General features: G+C 50.9%; 1 protein-coding gene across 1 annotated transcript in view; it reads right to left on the reverse strand.

Moving 5' to 3' along the window:
• The window catches only part of Pdia5 (protein disulfide isomerase family A member 5), an 85,647-nt gene that overhangs the window by 46,920 nt on the left and 25,300 nt on the right, over positions 1–13,427 (reverse strand). Inside the window, exons 3-6 of the mRNA XM_032900160.1 lie at positions 12,884–12,971; positions 5,462–5,545; positions 5,032–5,077; positions 1,714–1,806 (exon numbers count right to left, since the gene is read on the reverse strand). Coding sequence (XP_032756051.1) covers positions 1,714–1,806; positions 5,032–5,077; positions 5,462–5,545; positions 12,884–12,971 — 311 coding nt within the window. The remainder of the gene's footprint in view (positions 1–1,713; positions 1,807–5,031; positions 5,078–5,461; positions 5,546–12,883; positions 12,972–13,427) is intronic.

The following is a 13,427-nucleotide window of genomic DNA, read 5'->3' on the forward strand; positions in this document are numbered from 1 at the left end:
GGACAGAGGTGAAAAAAACCCTTAATATTCTAACAGTTACAGAAGACAATAATAGGATGTTCAAGATGTGACGCTGTGGGTAGGGGTGCCAGGCAGCTGCTTTCTGTCACAGTGGAACAATCCATTTGGCTGTTCTTTTCACAGCACTCAAGCCACCTCCTGACACCTGTACCGTGCTCTACCTGACCCCCATGCCAAGTGCTGTCTACCTGATGCTGGGTGCTTTCTAAAACTCTTCACCTTCTAGGTGACAAGCCTGACACTTTCTGCCTCACAATGTGGACATATAGTACTTTAAACCGATCTCTGGGTGGTCCACAATGATCATATATGATCCCACCCTCCTAGAAAGTAAAAAAGCCATCATTTCCTTTTGGGCTAATAAGCATTAAGAATACTCAGTAATTTCAGCCACACCATTAACCCCAGTACTCCAAGGCAGAGGCAGGTGGATCTCTGAGTTTGAGGCCAGCCTAGGCTACACAGTGAGTTCCAGAATAGCCAGGACTACACAGAGACCATGTCTCAAAACAAACAAACAAACAAACAAACAAACAAACCAAAATAAAACAAAAAGAAAATAGTTAACAATTTTAAATGAAAGAAAGGTGAGAGGAGGCAGAGACAGATAAAAGTTATGTTTCATTTAAATCAAGAAAGTAACAAGCATTCTGGACACACACACACTGGACACACACACACACACACACACTGGACACACACACACACACACACACTGGACACACACACACACACACACACACACACACACACACACACACACACACACACACACACACACACACACACAGTCACACACACACACACACACACACACACACACACACACACACACACACACACACACACACACACACACACACACACACACACACACACACACACACACACACACACACACACACACACACACACACACACACACACACACACACACACACACACACACACACACACACACACACACACACACACACACACACTGGACACACACACACACACACACACCCCCACACACAAAACACACACACACACTGGACACACACACACACACACATACACACACACACACCTTGGAGGTGGGGTACTGCCTGCCTCAGACCATATGAAATCTAAAGATAGCACGTGTTGTCACATGCTATATATGCATGGCTATATAAACAGACGCTGTAACAATGAGATCTGAGACTCTACAGAAGCACATGGGGTCAGGAAGGCTGAGGGTCAGGCAGATTACAGCTTTAAATCACTGAGAAATAATGAACACAAACGACGATCACCCCTCCACCCTCACACCCAGGCAACTCTGAAAATGCTGCTTCGGAAGGTAAAGAATTTGCTCAAAGTTATACGTGACTCCAGAAAGGTGGGGGAGGGGGAGAGGTGTGGTTCCAAACTGATCCCAGCAAAATCTGCCTTACACAGTAACAGGGGGCGATTAAGTCTACTCTGCCAAGGAACTTCTAAATGTGTTTAGAACACATTAAATAAGGCAGTGGAGAATGGAGACTTCATGGGCGGTCATCTAGGAGTGCCTGTTAGCAGTGGTATGGAGCCAGGGCTGGCCATCAGATAGTAGGGTCCTGGTCTCATTCGGACAGACACACGGGCTGGCTCCTGGGCTCCTCTCCTCCAGACACCCAGGAACCAGGAGGCTCTAGCATCCATCAGAACTAATGGGGAATAAATTACCTTCTCACTGTCAATGTGCACGACATCTTTGGCTCCAGGGTCTTCTTCCCACAGTGGGGGACCTTTTGGGTCCTTCAGAAAGGCCACTATAGACTAAGAAAGAACAAAAGGGGGAAAAAGGACTTTAGTAAGGAAATGGGAGAGGCAGCAGACCCAGAAATCTACTCTGATACCTGTGGGGATATCCAGTCAGGAGACTGCAGGTGGCACTTGCTTGAAAGGGGAAATGACATTTCTTGTCTGTGGACATTACCACTAAGGGGCCCAAAATTTATTCCCAGTACTTCCCCATGGCATCACTGGTCAGCTGACGGGGCCATGCACCTATACCTTGTACCTTGAGACAATAAGCTGGCTTCCTTAGCAGAGACAACCCCTCACTTCACCTGTAAATCTTCCCCGGGAAGCCTTTCAGCTTGACTGAACAAAGGCTTCCAGGCTTCTGTGAGGGAGAGCTGTCCTTCCACTTCCCTAACCCCTTCCACTGCTGATGTCCTAAGCAAGTAACCACAGCACTCATTACCACTGGGGAAATCAAGTTCTACACTGCTGCTAAGAGAGGCAGAACCTTAGAAGCTGGTTAGTGTGAGCTGGAGAAGCCCGGGCTAGGAAACACCTGGCCTGGTACATGCTGGGACACTTCTTTCCCTGGATACTTCTGGGTCAGTGTAATGGTGCTGGAAAGCATCATTGAGAGATGAACCATTGGCTCCAAGGGGAGAAGAATAACCATCCTACCCTTCCCACGGCACTTCACTGGTGTAGGTGGAAATGAGATTCTCTTTCTCCTCAGTCTGGGAAACGGTGATGAAGCTTGGTGAGAATCAGGAATGGGTACCAGAAACAGCCCACTCCCACCCCACTCACGACTGAGGGAAACCACCATCCTGGGTCACCACACAAGGATCAAGAGTCCCAGTTTGATGAAGCAAGAGTGCTTATTTTGGGGAGTTGAACAGAACTGGCTCACTAATTAAGAGCACCGCCTGCTTTTCCAGAGGACCCCAGTTTGAGTTCCAGCACCCACATGGCAGGTGACAACCATTTGAAACTCCAGATCTAACATCTTTCTCTAGCCTTCATGGGCACTGCCTGTACATGGTGCAGACACGGAATGCAAGCAAAATACAACAACAACAAAAAGATGTTTTTATTTCAGTCAACATTATCGAGCTCCACTGAGCTAAGCTGGGGGCTGGAGAGTAGTGAGAGAAGTCAGAAAGAAGGAAGTCTGAGGGGAGGGGCAAACACCCCTTAATGAGGTTATGCACTTATCCCACACACTGGCCACAGAGGGCCTTGATGAGGTTTATCATTTCTGGAGCCTCCTACGTGGGAGGGGTTACTGTGGGGAAGTGGGAGATACTTTCAGGTCTCCTCCCTGTAGCACTTCCAGTCTAACCAAATGGAATTGCGAAGGCCCCCTCTAAAGGGAAGGACAGCCATCTTGCCACCGCAAAAGTCAGATCTACCCTTCCTTGAGCCCTTGCAAAGTTCATCCGGATAAAGTAAGCCAAATGGAATGGAGGTGCCTTTCATTACTTGGAAGGAGGTTCCTAATTCAGTAGTCTGTCATGGGGGATCAGCTTCTGTGGGGAGTGAGTACCATCCCTAGACTCTGAGCTGAGCTTCAGAGTTCCCACAACCTCCTCACCTCTACCCAGCATCAAGGGAAAACAAGACAAAAAGGACGATATGGATGGAGAAAGCAAACAGAGCAGTCATGCTAGAAACCTGCTGTTGGTGTGGGTATCATTTTCCTTTAACTGATGCTCAACCCCACACATGGGTTCTTTCCACACTGCAAGGAGATAGGCCAGTGCCTGAGAGCCCACCCTCAGTTACAGGAATATCACTAGCTGGATGCTCAGAATCCGGATAATCAGGGTAAGTGTCATGCCTTCCCTGCCCTAGAGAGGTTCAGGGACTCTGCCCTGGTCTCTCTTGACCCTGTGAATTTTGAGATCCTGTGAGTGTGGCTGCTCATTCTGAAAGCATAATCTCTAACCCTGCACCATGCCCAGTTTACTTCTCCAATCTGTTGGCTAATGCAGAAGGAGATACTCCCTACATACAGGGCTATGACAGAGGCTCTGCCCCCTTCACCAGACACTCCGTGGCAACTGTCCCTGAGCTTCTGGCTACTTCTCTAACAGAGTTCTGGGTGGTGCCATTCCAGGTCCATGATTCCAGGGGCGACTTTCCAGTGGTCCAAACAGAAACCAGTCTTTCTTTTATCAATGTATTAGCAATTCCCCTATCCTGCTTGCCAATCAAATTTTGCTCCTGGGGAACTTGTGTTCTCTCTCTAAGGATGTTAGCTTATGTTATAACACAGAATACATCTCCTAGTGTCTACAAGAGTCTTAATAGAGTAAAGAATCAGGCAGAGAGTTCATAGAACAACAGTGCTCAACCTGTGAGTCATGACCCTTTGGGGATGGCCTATCAGATATCCCACATATCAGATATTCATACTACCATTCACAAGAGAAGGGAGCTGAGCACTGACAGCTACACACACAGGTGAGCCAACAGGAACAACTGGAAAGAGATGGACACAGAGACAGAGAGACAGGGCTGAGAGTGTAGCACAGTGGTAGAGAGACAACTAGGCATGAGGCCCTACGTTCCTTCTCCAGTGTGCGGAGAAAAGAGAAAGAGACAGGAGCTCAGAGATCTATGCCTGTCTGAGAAAAGGGGACTTAGAGAACCTAAGTTCAGCTCAGGTTAGAACCAGATGAAATACATGGCCCCCAGAAGTCGTATAACTGGTTTGCAGCAGAAGCTCCTGAAGGAGCCGCGGAAAGACAGCGCCTCTGTGACAGTCAGGTGGTACCTGCAGGTTTGGGACTTCACATCTCTTTATGTAGGCTTTCCACCTATTTACAGATTGGACTGTGACAGGGACACTGGGCGACCTCCACGTGCCACCTGGAACAAGCCACGTCAGCTTGAAGGGCTAATCTGCCGCCATGCTTTCCTAGGCAGGGTGTGGCCACTGTGGGTACCCTCATAGTGAGGAGATGGGTTTGAAGCAAATGGAGTCCAAGGTCTGTGGAGGGGAGTATCATGATATCACCTACCACGACAGACAACTCCTAGAGGTTCACTAACAAGGCTTGAGGTATCCCTTGTGTCAGCTATGAACTTAGCCCGATCTCTGCTGCCATCGATCGGAGTTAATGATAAAGATCCTCGGGGTGTCAGGAAGAGAGAGCCCTGAACAACCTGCCCTTTCTCCTTTCGGGGAGACCTGCCAAGCTTTTGGCGTCCACTCAGACTCCACCCTGCTGAGAAGGAGGGAGGCAAATTCACCTTCAGCGTCACAGCTCGGTCATATTGCATGTGAAACGCACCATCCCTGTCAAATAAGGAAGAAGAGGCATTAACTTCGATATGCTTCAGCTCTCAGTGCAGAATTCTGTGTGTGTGTGTGTGTGTGTGTGTGTGTGTGTGTGTGTGCATGCGTGTGCATGCATGTGTGTGTGCATGTGTGTGTGCACCTGTGTGTGTGCGTGTGTGTGTGTGCATGTGCATGCATGTGTGTGTGTGCATGTGTGTGTGCTTGTGTGCGTTGCTCTCTATGTCTTTGTGTCTATCTTTTTTTCTAAGAAAAAATAATAAGTATAGGGGGAAAAATCATTCTGAAATGAACTAAATCTACCTAAAATCTGCTGTTCACTGAAACTACCGATAAAAGCTCTCAGCGCTCACTCTGAGATTGGAAATGCCCGTGTGTACTTACTGGTAATGGAATAATTCGATCTTTTTGTCCTTTGGGCTGAGGTCAACTTTCATCTTCTTGCACAATTTTCTACTCTCTGCATCACTGAAAGACAGAAACGTTGGGGTCCACTTGGTGCCTGATGTCAGCCTGTAGATGCTGACAACAGAATCCGCAGGAGGCTAAGAACAAGGCAGGCGGCCTGGAGTTCCCAGGAGCAGTGTGGCTCTGAGGGAACTGCAGAGTGACTGGCAGGTGTACAGTCCGTGCTGGCCAGGGAGAGGATGTGCTGCCTGAGAAGGCCTCAAGGGTGGGTCTAGTCAGGGAAAACCTGGGAGACTCAGGGGTAGGGAGCTCACTGTAGTGAGAAATATCAACCTCAAGCCAGGAACTCTAGTGCCAGTTAATCGGGATGCTGAGGCAGGAGAACTGCTTGAGCCCAAGAGTTCAAGACTATGGAGGGAGATGGCCCTTCCACGCCATGGTCTGTCACCTGGGGAAGTTTTATAAAGTCTGAGCTTCTGCTTCCAAATCTGTGGACATGGTGCCTGAGCAGGACTTTGTTTGCGAGGCTCTGAACATGTGCCACCTGCTACAGGCCATCAGTCTGGGAAGAGGCAATGTCCTGCTATGGTGGAGGAGTGCTGAAATCTGTTAAAAGCCAGGAAGAAGAGCAGCGCTTTGGTGAGCGGAGCCTCTCCTGTGGTGTCTGCAAATATACTAGGAACCCTCCTGGCAAGCAAGGCCTCTCAGGTGCCCGTCGCTGTCCAGGAAGCACTCGTGCATGACCTGATCTAACTGGTATCCTTTCAGAGAGGCCAATGAAGTCTCCAGGTGTGATCCCTGGACCAGCGCTAACCAGAAACTCATTAGATGGGCAAAGGCCCCAGGGCGCCTGCCCTGCTACATCAAAGACTCTTGGGTACTTGAGCAAATGTGTCTTAACACCACTCCTGAGTGATCCTGCTGTATGCTGGAGTGTGAGAAGGACCACGTGACAGCACCAGCCTCCACGGGTCTCCCTGCCCCCTCACACACCTCTCTCTCTCTCTCTCTCTCTCTCTCTCTCTCTCTCTCTCTCTCTCCTCCCTCTCTCCTCCCTGTCCCAGGCACTTAGAGACTCCCGGCTCTCATCATTCCATCCTCTCCAGCACTCTCCAAGTTTCCCTGCAACCAGCCAAAGGCAACCTGCTGATCCAGTCACCCAGCACCCTGGCTGTCATTTAAAGGCCATGTCTGCAGGTCTGAATGGAATCAGTGAGACTATTCTGGCCATCAGACATCCACTAGATCCATGACCACACAGCAGCAGGTCTCCAGGGAAATTGTTGTGCCACGTCTGGCAGCTACCTGTGGGAAGTCACTGCCTCTTCCACCTGTCTGCACACCCCACTTCCACACGTAGGCACACCAGCTTCCCACAGCTGGGCAGGAGCCCCAGAACAGATGGGCTCATTAAACCACCCGGCTCAATTCTCCGAGCAATGCCTTCAGCAGACAAGCGGAACTGCAGGCACCAGTGTAAGAGCGAGATTTCCGGGTTAAGAAAACACGTCTGTCTGGGTGGTGGTGGCTCACACATATAATCCCAGCATTCAGAAGGCAGGAGCAAGATTTCTAAATTCAAGCCCAGCCTGGTCTACAGAGTGAGTTCCAGGGCAGCCAGTCTTTTAAAAAACCAAGAAGGGGGGGTGGGGAGGAAGGAAGGATAAAGGGAGGTGCAGGTGGATGGAGGTGTCACTCTGCCCCTCTCACAAAGGAAGGGCAGGTAACAATATCATCATGGGGGGGACATAGCTGGCAAAGGATTTGAAATGAGCTGAGTCTGGGACAGAGATGAGCAGGACAGGATGGGACAATATATCAGAAGGCAACCCACAGCATCTGGCCTAGACCCTCTCGCCCTAAAGCCTTGAGTATGCTCGCCACGCCTCCTCTGACAGCAGCCTTCTTGCTCTGAGTTTACCCTGGCCTTTGGGGAGTCGATGGTGAAGCTGGACGGACGAGGCCTGTGTGCCAAACAGCAGCAGGCCAGGCAGCCTTCCCTGTGCTGAGTCAAGTCCCTGGGAGAGAGGGCAGTGCTCCACACTGCTCGTCTGTCCGGTTGGCTGTGTTCTGCTCTGTTCGACCATTTCTTTGATCACTTTCCCATCACCAAGTGGGACAACAAACAGTGCTTTGGCTGCCATGTGGCCTCCTCAAGCCCCAGTTCCTGCCTGACAGCCAGTGGGGCCTGAAATCTTCACAAAGATAGGAAGGAAGGTAGGGCCCCAGGCCAATCCACCTCCAAGTCCTTGTCCACTGTGTTGAAATCTAGGCCATGGAAGAGACCCAGAGCTGAAACCTCAAAAGCCACTCGGGAGGAAAGCTTCACACCAAGCAATGTGGGCGAGAGAGCTGGGAATGTGGGAGCACCCTGTCTCTTCCTTGGTGTGGTCTTGCGGCCTAGCCCGGCTTACACTAAAGTAATATAACCCATCTGTACCCCAAGGCTCCATGTTGCAAACTATACAATCCTCTCCCTGAGATCACGTGACACTGCCCAAAGATTCTCTCCTCTCCCCTGCCTCCTACATACTTTGTCAGAGGATGGGACAAGAGTGGCTTCCCTCACAGCCTAGCATCCAGCTTCTCCCAGTCTCTCTCTCTCTCTCCACTGTACTAATAATGTCTGACCACTTGTCTCTTCCGGTTCCCTGTCAGAAAGTTTGCCCGTGAAGGCACGGCCTTGCTTTCACTCACAGCTGCTCCTCAGGGTCACCAGAGCAGCTGGCATTCAAACAATAGCCCGACTGGAATGAGAGCTGAGTAAAAGATGCAATCTTGGAGCTGCTCGGATAAGGCCCTGAACTTCTGGCTTCCTGGGCACCAGGAATCCTGCCAGGTGTCAAATCCTGAGGGGGCTCCCTGAGCTCTCTGCCCTCTCCCCGACAATCCCGTCTTTTAAGAGTGTCTAAGTATGCACGTGAACGAGTACTAATTGTGCAGCTCAGACAGTAGAAGTCATAAGAGTTCAGGAAGGGAAGAAAATTACCCATGTGAGGGACTTAAAAGGATCTGAGTTGAGAGATTAAGAACAATTAATTGATCCACTGCCTCCCCCCCTCCTGCAGCTCACGACCGAGGCTCTGGGGGAAAGGAGACAAAGGCAGAGAAATGAGCTGCTTTGCCCTAAGTCCCAGAGAGCCAGGTTCTCCTCTGGCTGACAGGAACCAGCTACCAGTCCGCAGGGAGGCATCAAGGCCACACACCATCCCTCTCTACTTCCTTTGGCTCTCTGCCTTCCCTACAAAGAATAACAAGGGAGGGATCACAGAGGCCTGTGCACGCCCATCTCTCATTCCATATCCAACACCCCAAAAGACGTGCACAGGTGGGGGAGGGGCTGCTAGTAGGGGCAGCTGCGGCAGGTATGGGGTACCTTGTTGATTAGATGGCTTAAGCTGAGGAGTCAGACTCAGGAGCGGCAGGCGAGGTGAGAGTAAGAAGAGAGAGAAGGTACTGGAGGCTAAGAGGAGGCATTATTGGATCTTCCCAAATCTGTGCCCTGAACCAGTCCTAGGAGATGGCTTATTGGCTAGCAGGTGTGCTGGCTCTGGATCTGACTCTGCCAGCAGCAGGAGGGACCTTCAATGATGTCTGATCTGCAGAAGGTAGGATAAGATGAGAGTGACTGCCAGATGCCAAACATGGACAAGGTGTGGCTGGGGGGACAACAAGGGGACAGCTGCAGAGCAGTCTTGGAGCAGTTGACCCTTAAATCTGCAAAGATCTGGGTAGGACAGAGAACTCTCCCATGACAGACGCTACAAGAACAATCCTGATTGGTGGTCTTGTTGGTGCCTGCCTCTGAAAGGAGTCAGTGAGGTACGGGTTTGATACTGCACTAAGAACCCAGAGTGAGAGGACTGTGGCTTCTCCTCCCAGGTGGTCCAGAGCCCCCTGTCTACCTGTCCAGACCTAAGGCAGTGGTTCTCAACCTGGGGGCTGCATATCAGAAGGCGGCGAACCACCAGTCTAAGGCTTCACTCCTCGGTTAGAACTGAGTTCCCAATTGCATACCATATGCCGGAAGATACCTGAAGCCACAAAAAACAAGCATAGCATTTCTTACGGGAGTCTATTTTCTCCCCATGGGAAGTAACATTTGCCCTGCTTAGGCAAGAAAGTGGAAATGCAAAATTTAAATAATCTTTACAAGAAAATGTAAGACTTCAAAATACATCCCACCTGCCCTGGCAGGCCCACAATCTTGCATCTGGGGAGTCATTACTGCTTCAGCGAGACCAAGCAGATGGGAAAGAGGAAGAAAGGGAATACGGTTAGGCAGTGGCCGTACACTCCAGGGAAAGCAAGCAGGCAGCAGGTGAGGGGAAAGTCTGCCCGCAGAACGAATGTGCCAGGCCTAGTGTCTGCTGCTGGCTCCAGTTCAACCTCCTAGATGGCAGGTCTGCACCAGGCCAGTGCCACACCAGAGCACCAGGGAGCTAGCTACCGATGCCCTCCCATGTGACCCAAAGCATAGCTACTCCCAGTCTACTGAGCAGCTGTGGAGGTAGGAGCTGAGGAGGAAGAAGTGACAAATCCATAGAGAGGATCCACGTGCTGAGTGATGGCCGGCAACAGAGGAACACGTAAGCATCAGCAGGTGTGTGTGTGTGTGTGTGTGTGTGTGTGTGTGTGTGTGTGTGTGTGTTTGGGTGTAAAAATCAAGGGAAAAGCCAGAAAAATCATTTTCAGAACTATCTGTGGAAGGAGAAAAGAGGCCCAAAGAATGGGTGTAGTGGAGACTCAGCTCCTCCCTGGGAGTAAACTGCAAAGGAAGAGAAAGGAGGGACAGACAACGGACAGTAGCTCAGCACGTCCTAGAGGAAAGGAGACCCAGAACAGGAGGAGGCCCCAGACCAGACCCTGGCACTGGAAGGCGCATGCTCACAGTTAAGCACAGCAAGCTGACAGCTTTGGGCATTTTCTGAACCAGAAGGTTTTGGGATGGGAGCAGTCTGAAAGGGCCTACGGCACATATCACAGATGGTTATGATGTGGTCCGGAGAGAAGCGGTGATTTGCAGAGGTTCCATGGTGGGAACTCAAAGCCAGGTCCCCTGCCCAGCAATCGTACAGAATCCACTACACTCCATGACAGGCCTACACTCTTCCTGTCTCAGCATCCCGAGTACGGGTGTGTGCCACCATGTTGAGCTCACCTCACACTTCAGAAGAACACAGCAAAGCATGGTATAGACTGAGGGTGACTCCCACCCCCAATCACTCTTCGGGGAGAGCTCCTTCCCCAGAGCCAAGGCAGGAAGTCTAGCCGGGGAGATTGAGATGGGAACTTCAACAGAACTTACTGTGGGGTTGCTACCATCTGATGCTTTATAACAGTCCTCAGAAAGAGGAACACTGGCTCCAGGCTGCTTCCTCCCTCCTCAGCAGATAGTACCAGAAAGCCATCTCGAAACACTTGTGCCAGCAACAGGAGGGTCTCATCCTCAGACTCAGACAGGTGGCATGTGGCACAAAGCCAATGCCTAGGCCCCAAGCAGTTCACGTGGTGAGCGCCTTAAGGATTTGCAGGGTATGTTCTAAAGACTAGGCAGTGGAATGAGTAGGCAGAAGGGCAGAAGCCAGCTCATCCCTTGGGTTCTTCTTGTCTAACAGCCAAGTAGTAGAACTACAGTGGTAGGTCCCTGAGACCTACCACTCAGGGTGGCTGAAAGGGATCCAAACCCAAGTGCTGTCCCTTACTTAGGCTGTTATGGGAAGAGTCACTGGGCAGTACTTTGCCTCTGATCCCAAACCCAGAGCCAGATATGGGCTTTGTCATAATCTACCTACTTGGCTAAACTACTTTAAAGCTCTTTAACATTTGAGATTGTACTTCCTCTTACAAGGATAAATCTGATAAACTCAGAGGCAGCAATTGGACCAGTCCTGCCTCTGGAACAAGGTACCTTTTCTAAGCCCTAGCCTACCTCTGCCTAGAGTTCAATTCTAGCATATTAATTTCACAGTATTCTCCCACTGGCGATAATGCCAGATGCCCAGACTGCAATTTTGTCCTAATCTCTAAGCTGATCTTGCTTTACCCACTGACCCCTGGTCCCACCAGCTCAGCTATCCTACTCTGGAGGTCCCACAACCCCTCTGGAAGCAGGACACTCATCCCCATAGACAGAGCTTGGGAGCCGTACTGCAGGGAGCCGCGGCAGGGAAAGCCAAGGCAATATGAATACAAGATCATCTCAGGTCTTTGTTCCCCTCCTTGAACATCACTGCCTCTGCAAAGGTTCCCTTGACCTTTCCGGGCCGGATGGACTAACTGCCTCTTGGAGCCTCTTTACAGCACTCCTCACTTGGCAGCCTAAGCCCTGGCTCGTGTGTCTGCCTCTTCCTTACACACTGCACTCCTGGAAGGCACAGCTATTCATCTGTGAATCCTCAAAGCACATAGTAAGTGCTTGGTAAAAGCTAATGGCTAGACCTAGAGGGAAGAGCCACTACATCAAAGCTCTCTCTTCCACTCGCTCCGGCACCGGTAAGCCTCTAAGAATGCCCTGCAATAAGGCTCCATCGGCTTGGCAAAGGCACTGTCATCTTCAGTTATGGACGATTCCAAAGTGTCCTCTGATAGATTTTGTCGTTTGCCCAGTGACATGGAGCACTGCTAGTAAAATGGGGGTGACAGAGACACCTGAAAGGTAGCAGTGCTGTCAAGCCAACCATAAATTACAGTTAACCAGCGGCTGAGGCCTCCGTCGCCACCCAGTGAGCGGTCTTTTCTGCTCAGCCAGTGTTGGCATGAATCTGGAGGCATGAGGCTAGACATGTGCACCCGTGCACGTGCATGCACACTCCTCCATACATGACTCTCCTCTGCTATTCTCTCCCTCCTCTGCAGCTTAAGCCAGTGTGTACCAACACCACACTTCCATCAGTCATTTAGTTCTCAGAGTAAGGGCTCACCAACTTAACCGGCACAGGCCCGAGCCAGCCTCAGGGCCAGGCGGTCTAGTCTGGTGGCCAGCTGACTGCACTGTGCTGTAGGAATGAGAAGGTTCTGGACTGGAGGTGAAGCTCGTGGCACACAGCTATTGCTGCAGACCTACTACGAGCCAACTAGATGGCCCTGAAAACCACGCATGTCTGGAATCAAGACTCCTGTTTTTCAATAGGGAAGCCTCCCTCTGCCCTGCCACGCTCTGAGAAGATAAATAAAGCAATACGCAGGACATAAAAGAAAGAGAGAGCTCCAGGAAAATGAGAAGAAAGGAGGTCAAGGGATAGGCAGACTGGAGTGGGAAGCCAAACCTTCCCTCTGCAAAGCAGAAGTGACCCCATGTTACCTCAGGGATCTCTCTGTCACACTCTCGCTTCTGCCCCGGTCACTAGAGGTCCCAAGCATACCCCGGCCAGTGTGCCCTGTGTCCCCAGTACATACCCACAGTCCACCCAGCAGATGGTGCCTTGTCCTTTCACTGCCTGGGCCACAGTGGACAGTAGCTTGAGATGACTTTCAGCTGCCACCTCTGTGAAAGAAAGATCAAACGTTTGTGTCCAAGGGCTCTGGACCACGGGCAGAGTCAGGTGAACACAGGAGTCCCTCTTTGGTCTGGGTGTCTGGACAGAGTTTCTGGGTAACTACTGTTGGGCAGCAGGGTCCTGTGGACAAGCTTCTGGATCAGGAGTCCAACTCTGCCGGTCTACTGCAGGGTGTTTACAGCTGGTGTTTGACACCTCCACCTGGCAAACGCTTAGTCGTGTCCTCCTCACGAGCCTGTGAACTCACTCAGAGGGCCCAGCAGGCAGATCCTGGTGAACAGCAATCTCTCTGCCTTCTCTTGCCCCAAACCCCATGATATGCCCCAAAGCCAAGCAGAAATGATATCTGAATTATGTGCCTCTGAGGCGCTCCTCTTCCAGGGCAGAAATGGGAGCTGTCTGTGAATACGAGGCATGCTGGGCCTTTCACAGAGACGAACAAT

The sequence above is a fragment of the Rattus rattus genome, chromosome 4, assembly GCF_011064425.1.
Source record: "Rattus rattus isolate New Zealand chromosome 4, Rrattus_CSIRO_v1, whole genome shotgun sequence".
Taxonomy (NCBI): Eukaryota; Metazoa; Chordata; class Mammalia; order Rodentia; family Muridae; genus Rattus; species Rattus rattus.